The 15,914-nt window shown below is 51.6% G+C and overlaps 1 protein-coding gene across 3 annotated transcripts in view; it reads right to left on the reverse strand.

The window, feature by feature from the left end:
- Zcchc14 (zinc finger, CCHC domain containing 14) overlaps nt 1–15,914 on the reverse strand; it is a 54,095-nt gene that overhangs the window by 7,645 nt on the left and 30,536 nt on the right. For all 3 annotated transcript variants that reach the window (XM_006530667.4, NM_080855.2, XM_017312569.2), the window contains exons 3-9: nt 12,294–12,367; nt 4,985–5,056; nt 3,776–3,885; nt 2,880–2,974; nt 2,739–2,793; nt 2,049–2,331; nt 536–627 (exon numbers count right to left, since the gene is read on the reverse strand). In XM_006530667.4, the coding sequence (XP_006530730.1) occupies nt 536–627; nt 2,049–2,331; nt 2,739–2,793; nt 2,880–2,974; nt 3,776–3,885; nt 4,985–5,056; nt 12,294–12,367 (781 nt within the window). The remainder of the gene's footprint in view (nt 1–535; nt 628–2,048; nt 2,332–2,738; nt 2,794–2,879; nt 2,975–3,775; nt 3,886–4,984; nt 5,057–12,293; nt 12,368–15,914) is intronic.

Genomic DNA, 15,914 nt, shown 5'->3' on the forward strand with positions numbered 1-15,914 from the left:
GAGTCTCCCAGAGGGTTTCAGAGGCCGGAGCTACCCTTGTGGTGCTGAATGCCCCCTGAGAACTGGGTAAAAAATAAAGTAACCCGGACACTGGCATTTAAAAACCTGCAGGTTCTAACACTGCTTGGCACATGAGAAATTAAAATGAATACAGTTCATTCCATGTCCATTTGGTGTTTTGAGACAGTCTCACTATGTAGCCCAAGCTACCTCAAACTCAACCCCCCAATCTCTGGCCTAAGCACTAGGAGCGCACTGTGGCCACACCCAGCAAAGCACACAGCAGAGAATTAATTCCTTCCTTCCTTTTCTTTCTTTTTTGGTTTTTCGAGACAGAGTTTCTCTGTATAGTTCAGGCTGTCCTAAAACTCATTCTGTAAACCAGGCTGGCCTCGAACACGAGATCTGCCTCCTGAGTGCTGGGACTGAAGGTGTGTACCTCCTCCCCAGCATGCATCAGATGATTGACAGCATGCTTACTTCTCGAGCTCGCCCCGCCCCCCAGCATGCATCAGATGATTGACAGCATGCTTACTTCTCGAGCTCCAGCTGAGTCTTGAGTTTCTTCTTTGCTCCCATGGTGAGGGACTCAAATTTATTCAGGTCTTCTTCCGTGAGGCTCAGGAACTTGCAGAGGAGAAACAAGACAGTAACCGAGATGACCACCAGGACTCTGAAGCTCATGGGGTCTCAGAGGGGAACAGATCAAAGGGATAGCACACAAAAGCAAGGACACGACACTGCTTCCCACGGCTCTCAGAAGCTGTGGCCTCTGTCTGCACCTCACAGGATAGCTGACAGGCACCCTGCAGCCCAGTCACTAGGCAGGGATCCAGTTCTTTTTTCTTTTTTTTTTTTTTTCAAGACAGTGTTTCTCTGTAGCCCTGGCTGTCCTGAAACTCACTCTGTAGACCAGGCTGGCCTCGAACTCAGAAATCCTCCTGCCTCTGCCTCCCAAGTGCTGGGATTAAAGGTGTGCGCCACCACCGCCCGGCTTAGGGATGCAGTTCTAACACTAGACATTTACAGTTGAAGGCTGTCCCTGCCCCTGGAGACTTGGTGTCCGCCAGCCTCCGCACACTGGAACAGAGCACAGTTACTTGGCTTAAGACCTGGAAGATCCCCCCCCCCCCCAGCAAATCACCTTCAGTTTGGTGAGGACCCAAGAAATCTAGGAAGGCAGAATTATCCAGATGAAATGGTGAACTCACAGGCCTGACACCCCAACAACTGGCCATACATCTGGCTTACCACATTACAGCCAGCTGCAGGACTCAGTCCCCTCACCATAACGCTGAGTAGAAATGAGTGCAAACTCATTATGACAAATGGTAGGAAGAAAATCTCTTGTCGTTAATATTTACGGCCCTGAGCAGCGGCATCTCAAGCACTTCCCAATGTCTACAAAGCTCCATCTCCAGGTTTAACAAACAAGTGGAGTTTTAGATGGGTGGAGCTGTTAAGAGTCATCCTGTCCAGCAGGGGGAGACTTCAAATACCTTGTGCAGGAATCCCTTGGCTTAGGCACTGAGGCTTAGAAAATGCCAACACGTATTCCTAGTCAAAGCTGTCCACTAAAACATGGCTCTCTGAGCAGGCCAGTTCTTCCATGACCTCAGGTCCGACCATTAAATGCATCAATTGGTTATCTGAGCCCCACTTGCTTGTGTCCCTGTAAGCTGGCCACACTGAGACATGAGCTGTATTGGAGGTGCTTTAAAGAGGAGCAAACGGTATCTGAGTGAGCTTTGGCCTATCGCACCTTGAGGGATGGAGCCATTTCAAGTCATAGAGTTCCTGGTTTGTCAAGACCTGAAACATTTCCAAGCTCTATAAAACTATTAAAAGCTATATAAAGTCTTGCTTTGCCTGCAGGCTGGGAGTGAAATTCTGGTCCCCTCTGACACTAAGCCATATGGTCACCACCCAAGCTCTTCCATGTTATGGCGTCTAAAAGCCTTACTTGGCCCCTCTAGGAATGAGGACAGGGCACAGGCTACTAGAGGAACACCAAGCCCCTTGTGTGACCCTCTGAGTAGCCAACATACCTTCTCCATGGTGAGCTGTTTAAAGACAGGGTAATACTTGTGCAAGCGCAGCTTCCTAAGCCAGTCTAAAATCCCATTCTGCTCCTGGGGCTGAGGGGTCTGCAGACTGGAGGGCATAAGGATGGTAGGCGAGTTGTCCACTTGGGTCCGGTATGCCAGCGCTGAGCCTGTGCCCCCTGTGTGGGAGCAGTGGGGCAGGGAGGCAGATGTGCTAGCCGAGTGCTGCAGATGGTGCTGGGCGCTGCTCTGTGAGGATGGGATGCCAGCCACGCCACACACAGGCCTGAAGGACAGGGAACAGTGAGTGGCACCAGGAGCTTAGAGGTATGCCAAGCTGGCATCTGGTGCTCAGCTCACAGCACACCTGGGGTCCTGCGCTACGACCACCACCACAATGTCCCTCCCCATAGCACGGTGCCCACAGGGACATTCCTGTGCCTGTTTTCTGTGTGTTTTGTGTGCACCAGAGACTCAACTGAGCTACCCGGTTCTCTCACTTCGAAGGAACAAAATGGTACCCGTAGATCATGAGTTCAAACAAGCTACCCAGCAATGAGAAGACCATAAACTGGGCTCCTTCCACCCAACCCCTCTCCTGGCACTATCTGAGCTGTAAGCCAAGCAGCTCCAAGAGCAGCTGCCCACACACAGGAGTGCTGCTGAGCACCCTGGCTAACAAGGGCCACTAACCTTCCAGACACACCCATCACGGCACCCACTTTAGGAAGGGAGGGGTTGCCAGGACCTACAAAGGAGAAGGAAAGAATCACAGAACCTCACAGACAATGGTGACGTAACTTTAGTCAGTCCTTAACCACTTCACAAACTTACTTGGACTTTGGAGCTGTTGGGAGGGAGATGAAGAACTGAAGAACTTCCTAACGTGGTCGTGCTTCAGCGTGTGAGAAGGGGCTGAAGCCAAGAACCTGCGGAGCAACACAGCAGCTTGTCAGCACTGAAACGACGCCCAAGACACAAACCAAACCAGCTGACACTGGGAGAACTGAAAACCTCCTCCCCGAGCCGACGCTTCTGGCTTTCACTCCATTTGTCCAGTTCCTCTCAAGTCCGTCTGCAGGGAAAGACTCGAGCTCTCCAAGAGCCGTGACACAAGCACTGGACCCCTGGAGTCCCCAAGTCTGCTGGAACCAAGTCACAACAGAAAGCATTGGTGTCAGAGCCCAGACACTGTGCTTTCTCCCGCACTTGAGAAGCAGCCGAGGCCATGGCTGTGGCTCGGGTAGTAGAATGTTTATCCAGCGTGCACAAAGCCCTCCGTTCCATCCCTAACACCACATAAACTGTGTGTAGTGAGCACACCTGGGACCCCAGCCCTTGGGAGATAGAAGCAGGATTACAAATGCAAGGCCTTCCTCAGTCTCAAAACAAACCAAACCAAACCAAAGAACAAACCAAAAACCCTAAGAAAACAGACCCAGTGAGCCCGAGCACAGCATGCACCACTGTGTTGGACACGGTGACGACTCAGGAAGCCTGCCTGTCTTCACTCTGACACAGAAAAGCTTTTAACCGCTCAGCACAGCTGACGGCTTACATCCCAGGGGGCAAGGCTCCACAACAGGTACAACATTTGATTCCTTCGCCTCATCCTCACCTTACTCTAAGGTTGTCCACGTACTTCAAACCCTCACAACGCATAGTGCTGGAGACAAGGGACAAGCCCACACCAGAACAGCCACAGCCACCTGGCCAAGAGCCTTATTTACCTTAGGCCTGCTTCCAAATCAACATGGTTACGTTCCACATAGAAGGAATCTGGGCCAGCCAAGCAAGGAATGAGTTTGTCCAAGTTCTCTTCAGGGCAGAGCTGGGATAGCTGGAAGACACGACAAGGAAGGTGAGTGTCCGCGGCGGCAACAGAAGCAGCCTGCCCCCGCAGCAGCTGCAGTAGGACCTTTCCAGCCCCTGTGGTTCTGCAAGACACCCGTCCCACCACAGGCAAGCCAAGCCCCACAATCTGCTCAACTTTCCCTGAGTCTAACATAAAGTGAGCCACAGGGCCAGGTCCTGACCACAACCTAAACAGGAACCAGGCCTCCAAGAGACACGCAGACTCTTCGATGCCATGCCATGGTCAGCACAGACGGGGTAAGATGGGTGTATTCCACACATGGCCATCATACAGAGGCAGAGCCATCAAGGGTGGCACAAGCACCTGGGACCAGACCTAAAGACCTTTAGGGGAGAGACTGACTACTTCTTGCCCAGTGTATAGAAAAAAGGCCCCAGCTTCCCAGGCAGGCCGTGCTCTGGAGGAGAAGAGTAAACATCTTCTGGCCTGGGAGCAAGGACATGAAACCCTCATGGGTACAATCTCACCAGGAAAGGCTGGGGTTCTGACGAAGTCTAGTCTCCAAAACCCAGGCATGACAGCCCTGTGTCTAGGACCAGGAGCAGGACAGGAGAGTGGAGAACCCTACTCTTACCCTTACCAAAAGTTTAGCACCAGGCTATGGGAACTGGCGACCATCTGAGAGAGTGCATAATCAGAAGGCATCTTCTGCCTCAGTGCACGGGCACTGGGAGAGCTGCGTATTAAGCGAGGCTCTGAAAAGCCCTCCAAAACTCCGGCAGCTCAAGACCCAGCAGATAGCAGCCCATCAAAGATGTCCCAGAGCCAGCTGTGCCTGCCTAGACTGACCCAAGAACCTCACTGCTGGCTTGGGGGGAGATGAGTTCCCACTATAGACATATTTCCTCAAGAGTCTACAGCCCTCCAAAGACAATGCCTAAGATTCGATAAACATCGCAAAGACATGAGAAAATATAGGTCAGGAAGCCAACTGCCAGTCTCACGAGAGGACATATAAAGGAGGCTCATGCTTGTGATCCCAGAGCCTCTCTGCAGATTGTCATGGCTAGCAGAAGGACAGACACCAATGATGTCACTGCTAGAGAGGCCTTAATCACCTTACCTTTGAAATAAATTCAGTCACTTCTGAGGAAGACTTTGTTACTGATGTTATTGAAGAATCAGACCATAAGACCTTAAAAACAAATAAACAAGTCTTACAAATCAGATGCCACACACTCAGAGTCTAACTGTCCAGGGCTCATTGCTATGGGAAAGGGGTTCACTCACACTCAAGTGCATTCACATACCGCTGAGTCACTAGACCACGGGGGTCACTCCTAAGGATGCTGCCTGCCATCTGGGCGCTAAGCATGTTTTTTTCCTCTTCATAGTGCATGTGATGCTGGACACAGCATCCAGTCACAGAAATCCGCCTCTGCATCTGGAAGCAGGTGTTTGTGCCATACGGGTGTTGTGGCTTCATAGGAACCTGAGCCCGAGGCTGGCTTGGGCCCTCAGCCTCTGGGAGGTGACCAGGGTTTGATGGCAGAAGCTGCACAGGCCTGTGGGCTTGGCACTGCTGTAAGCCATAGCTCTGCAGCCAGCACAGTCTTCAGCACTGGCTGGGCTCTCCTGTCTCTTCTGACTGCAGCATACCTAGGCTCACAGCAGTGCTATGCAGCCTGAATGAAGCTACTTCTGCTGGTGTGTGTGTGTGTTTGTGTGTGTGTGTGTGTGTGTGTGTGTGTGTGAGTTTACTTGGGGGAGGGGAGTGGTCTGTGCAAAAAACCAGTATTCACTTAGAAAGGCAGGCACAAAAGGCTTGAGGAGTAGACTGACTGGGAGATAAAAAACACAAATCCTGCCTATAAGCCGTAAGTCACTGCCCAAAAGGGACACATCACATTTAGTCTGGTATCTAATCCCTTCCCTGTATTGAGACCTCCACCCTGACCTGAGAGAGCCACGGCAAACGGAGAGACCCAGTGACTTCACAGGTGGGTTAACTCCAGTCTGAGTTAGCTGCTGCCAGAAGCCTGGCTTCCATCCTGACCTGTGTGCACTTGGTAAGCAGACGCCTCAGTGGGACTTGTCCTCTAACAATCCCTGAGTGTGGCCCACATCCACCCTGACAGTCCAGATTTGAGGTAAAAACTTGAGTCACCCAAAGTAGACAGCTGGCAACCTGTTTCTAGCAGGAGTCTTTTCTTCCACACCCATCCCACAGGGTGCATCGAACCCAAGGAAAGCATGAAGCCCACAGGCAAACAAGGGCAACAGGACAGCCATGCTGAAAGCAGCACTCCAACCCTGCCACAGCACGGCTGTGCCTGTGCGTGTTCCGGGGACTCTGCCACGACACGGCTGTGCCTGTGCGTGTTCCGGGGACTCTGCCACGACACGGCTGTGCCTGTGCGTGTTCCGGGGACTCTGCCACGACACGGCTGTGCCTGTGCGTGTTTTCTGGCCCTCACTGCAGCTGAACACAGACTCAGAGTCCCAGGCCAGTCCCAGAGACCCACTGGGACTAACTTCCAAGTTGCCCAACTTTGGCCAGGTAGGGCCCAGTGCTGTTCTGGCCTCGCCTCACTCGCCCTCCACTCAGCACAGGAGTAGGAGGAAGACAGGCCACCACAACGGCAGGGAGATTAATACACCTGTATGCAGTACTCATCTACTCGGAGCCGGCATCTGCCATCTGCCTCCAGGAACCCACCCCTTCCAGCTCCACCAGCGGGCACTGCAGGAGGGATGAGGCACGGGCACTGCAGGAGGGATGAGGCACGGGCACTGCAGGAGGGATGAGGCACGGGCACTGCAGGAGGGATGAGGCACGGGCACTGCAGGAGGGATGAGGCACGGGCACTGCAGGAGGGATGAGGCACGGGCACTGCAGGAGGGATGAGGCACGGGCACTGCAGGAGGGATGAGGCACGGGCACTGCAGGAGGGATGAGGCACGGGCACTGCAGGAGGGATGAGGCACGGGCACTGCAGGAGGGATGAGGCACACAGCACCAACTACTTCCTCAAGAGCTGCAGAGAATGCTGGGACTGACCTGACTCTTTCATCACACACGAAGGACACAATAGGCAAGCAACACACAGGCTCAGGCCAGCCCCACACGCAGCACCTCTGTCTAGAACCACCAAAACACGTGCTTCCTTCTGTACCAGCCAGTGGCTGTGTGTGCTGCGGTCCCCACCCAGCACACAAGTTCCTGGGAGCAGGCACAGCCTAAGATCCCCTACTCTACCCAACCTCCCAGACATCTTAAGGAAAACACAGCATGGAGGATGGAGGCTGCAGATACTAAGAGCACAGGAAGAGCCTGGCTGAGGCAGTGGAGCAGGCAGGCAATGGTCTGGCCCAGAAGGCAGCACAGGCCCCAGGAAGGACCTGGAGGAAAGCCTAAAGCCAGCAAACCTCCAGACAGACCAATAGAAAACAGAAAAGCTGAGTAGAGACATGATGGCATACTCTTTTAGTGCCAGCACCCAGGAGGCAAAGGCAAGAGGGTTTCTGTGAGTTTAAGGCCAGCCTTGTCTACATAGAGAGTTCTAGGACATTTGACACTACATAGAGAGAGAGAGACTGTCTCAAAAACAAAATGAACTAGAAAGAAGCCGTAGCTATTCCACTATCAACGGCCAGTGGGGGGGTAGGTGTGACATCTCCAACAGGAAGCATCAAACGCATTGCCTGACTAGCCCTTAAGACACATGCCAGGCGGTGATGGCTCACATTCCAACCCAGTACTCAAGAGGCAAGTGGCCTCTGTGAATTCCAGGCCAACCTGGTCTATGAATTGAGTTTCAGGCCAGCCAAGGTTACACAGAGAGACCCTGTCTGGGGGGAGGGAGGTGGCAATGGTGATAATCACAACAACTGCAACTCTGCGAGGACAGTCCTGGGTGAGCCACCCTGTGGTCATGGACAGGCTGCACCACCCTGCCTGGCCAGTTAAAAATGGCCTCAAGCTGGGACAGTGGTGACAGACACCTCTGACTGTCCTGAGCAGGGACAGTGGTGACAGACACCTCTGACTGTCCTAAGTAGGAGGGTTTCACAGGTACCAAAACATCTGACCACACACTTGCTTGTGGCTTACCATTAACTATAAATAAAAAAATAAAACACCTTTAATAACTCAGGCCACAGAGGCAGACAGATCTCTATGAGTTTGGGGCCAGTCTGTTCTACAGAGTTAGTTCTAGGACAGTCGGGGCTACAGAGAAACACTGTCTTGAAAAACAAACAAAAACCAAACAACAACAAAAAGCTCTCAAATGAAAACATTTTTAAAAAGATTTATTTATTATATGTAAGTACACTGTAGCTGTCTTCAGACACACCAAAAAAGAGCATCAGATCTCTTTATGGATGGTTGTGAGCCACCATGTGGTTGCTGGGATTTGAACTCAGGACCTTCGGAAGAGCAGTCAGTGCTCCTAACCGCTGAGCCATCACTCCAGCCTGAAAATGACTTTTTTTTTTTCAAGACAGGGTTTCTCTGTGTAGCCCTGGCTGTCCTCGAACTCAGAAATCCACCTGCCTCTGCCTCTCAAGTGCTGGGATTAAAGGCGTGCGCCACCAACACCCGGCCGTGTTAAAGACAGAATAGACACAGTGGCTTTTGAGGCGTGTACTGTGCTTGTAATTTCAGTCACCATGCTGCAGAAATAGCATGCCTCCACTGTCTCTCCTGTGTATCGTCCACACTCCTGAAGAGCCTCATTTATCTTTCTCTCTTCAGATGCGCTCCCCATGTGAGCCCTAAGACTGGCTGGGCCTAGCAAGTGCAGATGCAGCAAAGAAACCCGGCTCCATGGGGAAGAGCAGGAAGCTCACGCAAAGCTTCAACAAAGTAGCAAGGAAAACCATTTTATGGTTGGGATCACCAACTGTATTAAAGGGTCACAGCCTTAGGAAGGTTCGAGAACCATTTGGAAGAACCAAACTCAACTGCAAAAATGACTATGGCTGACCAGCCTGCAGGCAAGGCTACTTTCTCAGCTGATTTATATGTGGGGCTCAGCTCCAGCCCACAATGGGCGGTGTCACTCCCGTCCCGGGCAGTACAGTAAGTACCATGAGTGGCCTATAAGGAGCAGCTGGTGAGCAGCGCTCTTCCATGGCCTCTGCTTCATTTCCTGCCTTGTGCTCCTGTCCTGATTTCCCTCAGAGTGTGACTGCGATGTGTGAGCTGAAACAAGCCCTTTTCTCCCTAAGCTGCTTTGGTCATGGTGTTCATCACAACCCTAACTGGCAACCATCAACCAAAATTCTAGAAGCCACAAGAGAGAACAGAACTATGGCGGAAGCTGCGGCCTTCTCCCAAAGCACACAGAGCCCAACAGACACTGCCAATGTGGCCACCCACCACAAGCTCCCAGGGCTCAGGGACAGTGCAGCAGGCAGTGCTCTCGCTGACTGGGCTCCCTACTCCAGTTCACCTGTCTGTGGAGTCTGGGGACACACTGGTTCACAAACAACATTTTAAGATTTTGATACCAACTATGGTGAGCCACTTCAGCCAGAGGGTGGCATGTTCAAGGCCAGTCTGGGACACACAGCAAAACCTTAGACTTTATCAACAGGAAGTCAAACAAACATACAAACAAACAAACAAACAAGTGTTCACTTGTGATTTATAGTTGATGGTCAGATGCTTTGTCACCTGTGAGCCACTCCTTCTCAGGACAGTTGAGCACATCACCCCCAGGCCCTCAGCAGACCCTATCCTTTCTGCAGAAGCTCGGGCAAGCCCCTTCACCATGGAGTCCTTTGCATTTTATAGAGTTGTCTGTAACTGCCGTGCACACTATACACTTGTCTAGAAGAGAGTCTGAGTCACTGTGTCTCTCTGCAGAGTGATGTCCCACCTGCGGGCAGACCCTCACATCATGAACCTTGCATCCTGAAGCATCACAAACAATGCTGTGCAGCACATATGCAAGCAAGGGTCTAGAGCAGGCATGGACTCAAAAGATCTCGCTGAGGAACCTCTTTGCCTTTGGGAAGTTGTCAGTTGCCCAGTGTGCCTAAGCCACTCCCCACTCGCGCATGCACGCAGAACTCCAGCCTTCCTCATGTCAGCTCTTTCCACACTAAGAGCTCTTCCGAAGCTCTTTAACCCCGTGCACCAGCGCTCAGCCTGACGGCACACCTTTCCACACATGTTCACTGCCAGCCACGCCAATCTTTTGCCCATTTTTTTCCCTTTCTCTTTTATCTTTCTCTCTCATTCCCCTCCCCCCGCAATCAAACAATCAATTAATCTGCATGTGTGTGTGTGTGTGTGTGTGTGAGTGTGTGTATGTGTGTTTCTCTCTCATTCTTTTTCTTTTTTCTTTTATTTGAGACAATGTGCAACTATGTAGGCCAGGCTGGCTTTGAACTCATATAGATCCACCGCCTCTGCCGCCCAGTGCTGTGGTTAAAGGCCTGTGTTACCAAGTCTGGTCCTATTGTTGACCGAATGTTGTCAGTACTGAGCTCTGAGAGCTCTTTGTAGGCTCTGGATGGACAGCAGCTTTAAGGTAGATGACGGTCCTCCCTACGAGCTGCCCCTTGTACAGAGCACATTTTAGCATTGGGCTCAGAAGTCTTTCACTAGCTTGTTTCCCAAAGCCTTCTCTGCTCTTCTTCTTCTGGAAACTGTATAGTGTCTGACTCCCAGTTAAGTCTGGAAACTTCTGAGTTAACCCCTGTGAGCTGGATCTAGGGCAGATGTCTCTTCCAAGCTACCCTGTCTTCCTTGAGCCTCTGTCCTCAATGGAGCCAACCACTTCAGTCCTCTGGGGCAGAAAGCAACTCTGTGGTCTTGTGCCACTGGTCAGTCACCAGATGAGCACCAAGCAAGTCTGCTCCAGCAAGCCACACTTCACCTCGGGGACCTCTGCTCTGTCCTCTGCACACAGCAGCACCTACTCCCATCCTCTCTGCTAAAGCTCCTCCTTCCAGAAGAGATCAGGCAGCCACACTACCAACATCTGCCTCTATCTACACGGGAAAGCTGTAGGCAGCACTGTGTACCATACCACCAAAGCCCAGGTTCCCTTGCCACAGTAGCTGCACTGAGGGCCAGGGAATTCAAACCTACTGTGACGGACTTGCAGAAGCAAGGCTCGCTCTCAAGGTGGCTCTATGCGAATTATCTCTGCAAACAGTCTGCTGGGCTGAGAACGTCCCTCTCAGATATACCAGAGCAAAACAGGACAGACAGGAAGGAGTGACACAAGATCATCACTAATACCACAAGACACCAAGTTTCTAAGGAGATGCGACCACAGCACGTCCCAGGCCCTTTAGAACCTGCTGCCCACACCGCCTTGAGCACCAGGGCTTGGTGGATTCATGGTGCTCCAGGGTTACCACAGTCAACAGCCTCCAGAACCTGTACCAAGGGTTCACCTTGTGTTCAGATTAGACCCATCTGCAAAACAACAGGTCCTCACTACACAGCACCTCCTAAAACATACGTCTGGCTCACATCCAGTGCTACACCCTCAACAGGAGTCTCTTGGGTGTGCTTACCATTACTGCTGGGGCAGCGTCTCATGATCCGCCCAAGTCTGAAGGCAGGGTCTGAGAAATGTCTACCCTGTCATGTCAGGTAAGTGACAGAATCATGAACACAAGCCAGCACTACAGTCTCGGCTACCTATGCAGCTAAGTAAGACCAAAAAACCAAAATTCTTGTCAACAAAATGTAAGTGGAAACTCTTCCAGCTGTCCCTGAGCACATTCCTCCTCTCTAGGTTGCATCCTGTCCCCCAGTAAGGGTGAAAGTGTGGGTATAAAGCCCCAGCTGCCATCTTGGACCAAAAGGCTAACAACTACAGACCCTGCAGCCATGCACAAGGTAAACTGGAGTTAGCTAGGACCGAGCTCTGACGGAGGCCAGGGACTGCCTCCCTGAACATTGTTGACTAGAAACAAAAGGAGCTTTTGGGCTGTCCCAGTCTCTGTCGAGTCTTCTCAGCACACACACCGTCCTATTTCCACAGTGCATTTCCAGTTTGCAGCACATTCCCCTATATAGAGACCAAGTGGCCATGCAACCAGCATGTATGTGTGACTCATCAAGGGACACACATCTAGGGACTTACTGCCCGTGAGTGCCCAGTGCCACAGCCTGATTTCATTTTCTCTGCACCGAGAGTGAAGGCAACCATGTCTCTCCTCTCCCAGGGAAGAAGGCCAGCTCAGCCACTGTCCCAGTTACATGTGACCAGGAGGAAATTCATGGGCCCTGGAGCTTAGCTTCTCTCTGAGAAGGTGGGTGTCTCCTAACACTCTAGCCCACCCTAGAGACACCGCCCCAGCCAGGCTCCATTGCTATGCAGGAAGCAAAGCCCTCACTCACTGCAGTACGTGAAGTGACATGCGATGCCTGCGAGGAGAGGGGGAAAACAGCATCTTACCTCAAAGGAACACTCAACACTTCTGTCATTTTTCGTGTGTGACAACCCCTTCAGGTCTATCTTTTCAACACTCACTGTAAAAACAAACACAGAATTATAAGAAGGAAGTAAGACTTTGGGATATTGACAATCTCTGGGCGTGTAACAAGTAGCTATTCCTCACATGGCTGCCAGAACCAGGACCCGAATGAAGAGCGTCTGCATCAGTCTTACAAGGCCAAGGGACACCATCCAAATCCCAAGAAAATGTAGGGGTTTGAGTGGGACCACACGTTTGCGAGTCCTTGTGCTGTCCTTCAAGACGGTCATGAATTGGGTCCAATTCCTGGGAAGAGCATGACTGTGTCTTCCCGTGGTAAACGGTCTGTATGAGAAGCTGGGTCTCTCTAGGGGCCCACCCACCATTACCCAGCTCTGCTGCAAGGGCACATACATGGCAGCTCTGTATGGCAAGGTCTTCCCAGACAGTGTGACATGATTACAAGCTGGGGACAGACAATGCTTTTAAAACATCTAAAGGAGACTTTCTGTCACCACAGAGCTCTCAAGTGTCTCTCTACTTCCTGTTCCAGATCTTTCTCTGCAGAAATGAAATGACACCAGTAAACTATAAATACAGTTTCCAGGTAAGCCCAAGCACAGGCTCACAATCAAGCTCTCCACCCGGGCACACTCCTCCTCCAGACAACACTGCTGCTGGATCCCACCCAGGGACTCAGCCTCTTCTTCCAGGCAATCACTTTCCACAAGCAAGACACTCATACGGGCCACTGTGTTAGGCAACTAAGGAAGAGCACAGCTACCTCCACACACTGCAGAGATTTGGTACACTGTGCCCTGGCTATTCCAGCCCCTCCTTCAGCTAGAGGCCAGCAGGAAGCAACCCTCGGCACAGACTCAGTAACAACATTCCAGACCGCCTCCTTCTCTACGCAACTGTAGGGCCAGTGCCTGCCCTACCCAGGGATCGATGTGAACCCAGTGTTCCCAGACCAAAGAGCATCAGGGTGCATGAGAAAGGAAAAAGGAAAAGCCCATTTGGACCAAAGGAAGTGACTCAGAGCTGGACAGGAAAATGGACAAAGTAGATAAATATCATTTAGCTGTCTGAATATAAAAGCATTCTGGAGTCAGGCCAAGGGCTCACAGCCAGTCCACTGTCCATCAAATATGTTTTAAAGCTGAGTCCAGCTCTCACTGCCCTACCACTGGCAGCCTCAGCACCCAGCAAACTGTAGGCTCTTCCTCCAGGCTCCTGACGCCCAGAGCAGGGAGAGGCTTAGCAGGTAAAGCCGCCTCCCACCAAGCCTGATAGCCTGATTCAATCCCCAGGACCCATGTGATAGAACGACAGAACCAACTCACAACTCTGACCTCCACAGATGTGCCATGTCACAGCACACACACTAAAGCCCCAGAGCTCCCAGGGACTAAACCACCAACCAAAGAGTACACATGGGGAGACCCATGGCTCCAACCACATATGTAGCAGAGGATGGCCTTGTCAGTCATCAACGGGAGGAAAGGGCCTTGGTCCCGTGAAGGCTCAATGCCCCAATGTGAGGGAATGCCAGGACAGGGAAGAGGGAGTGGGTGGGTTGGAGAGCAGGGGAAGGGAGGGGGGCTTTAGGAGGGGAAACAAGGAAAGGGGATAACATTGGAAATGTAAATAAAGAAAATATCTAATAAAAAATTTAAAAAGGAATGCTTTAAATAGCATGTTTCAGTGTCCTCTCCAACGTGAGGTCACTAGGTGCCATGACTATAGGAAGCAGAGGGCCTGCCTCAGTGGCAGAGTGAATGCCTGGCATGCATATGTGCCTCAGTGCCAGGGTTCTGCCCCAATACCAAAGATGAAGGACGTGCAGGAGGCCAGAGGCAACACCACGCACTGACAAGGACTCAACTCCCAGGAAGCTGCTGGGTTTTCAGGAACTGGGAACTGGGACTCTCACACCAACCTCACCTTACACCTGCAGCTGGCCTGGGTCACATGCATGGTTGCTACCTCCCTCCTCCTTTGGACAAGAGAGCCAGAGACATACATTCCCACACAACAGTACTTCAGCTTTTAGTGCACTGATAACACAGCACCCCAGAACCCTGCCCACTTCTCTGAACAGCACCCAGGGCTGCAGGGTAGGGCCCAGAGGGTAAATAAAGGACGCCCCTGAGCACTGGCTTCCACTACTCTTCCTTTCCTGTATCTCCTCAGGAAATACACTGCACCACACTTATCCCTGGCAGTGTGCGGGGTCTCATGACCTCTCAGCTCTGCACTAAACTGTATCATTTAGGGAAATGAAGCTGACAGTAGGTACTCAAAGAGCATGTGAAGAGCTGGCACCACGCCATCTGGATTCTACCCAGCCCTGGTGTGAACAAGTTACAGCTGTCTGCGGGCAGGACACTGCAGCTGTCCACAAGCACCTTGAGAACTCATGTCAGATGAGATCAGGGTCAGGGAAGAGGTCAGATGCCATGTGAAGAAATCCTGAGTTCACCTCTGTGTTCTAGGTGGCTCGTGACTCTCTGCAGATGGCCTGATGGTGGTACGAGGCTCGCCGCTCACAGTGTGGCAGTTACTGGGTCCCTGCAAGCCTCATGTATTCACCTCAAGAGGGGAACCCTAGCCCCAGCTTCAGGGACTACACACAGTGGAGCAACACACACAGCACTGGCACAGGGTGCTGCCAGGCGTGAGCTAGGACAGCGGTTCTCATCTAGAGGACAAAGCCAGAGGACCAGAACGGAGGCAGAGAGCCCAGAACGCTGGGATGAAGATACAGAAGCGAGAACTAAGTCCCACAGGTCCAGGTCTGACAGGGTCACAGGGCTGGGACCATCCTGTGAGAGACAAGCTGCCTGACATTTCCTTTTTCTTTATATATATATTTTTCAGATGTTTTTACATTATCACATGTGTGCCAGGTGCCTGTGGAGGTCAAGAAGGCACAGACTAGGGCTACAGAATCAAACTCTAGTCCTGAGTGGTGCTTTGAATGAGAATCTCCCCATGGTCTGGGCACTTAAACACTTGGTCCCCAGTTGATGGCACTGTTTGGGGAGGTTTAGAATGTGTGATCCTGTTGGAAGAAGTATGGCACTAGGTGTGAGCTTGAAGAGTTTTAAAGACTTGTACCGCCTTCCCTTTGCTCTCCCTACTGTGTATGTGTGAGCTCTCTCTCTCAGCCTGCATGCTGCTCTGCCCTGTCCGCCATGCCTGCATGCTGCTCTGCCCTAACACCATCAACTCTTAACTCTCTAGAACCTTAACCCCACAGAAACTCTTCCTTCTAGGAGCTGCTCTGGTCATGCAGCAGGAAAGTCAGGGGGAGCTGGATGGCTATCGGGTAAGAACACTTGCTGTTCTTTCAGTTCCCAGCATCCACATGGCAGCCCACAATAGTCTGTAACTCCAGTTCCAGAAAGAAAGGATCTGATGCCCTCTTCTGGCCTCTGTTGTCACAGACACCATGTGTGAACATATATCCATGCCAACAAACACCCATATAATAAAATAAACTTTACAAAATGAAAAGAAAGCCCAGGACCACCTCTAGGACTTGGGTTCACTATAAGGTATTTTTCCTTCCCTGAGTTCCCACCCCTTGGCTAGTC

Source organism: Mus musculus, chromosome 8 (genome assembly GCF_000001635.26).
Source record: "Mus musculus strain C57BL/6J chromosome 8, GRCm38.p6 C57BL/6J".
Taxonomy (NCBI): domain Eukaryota; kingdom Metazoa; phylum Chordata; class Mammalia; order Rodentia; family Muridae; genus Mus; species Mus musculus.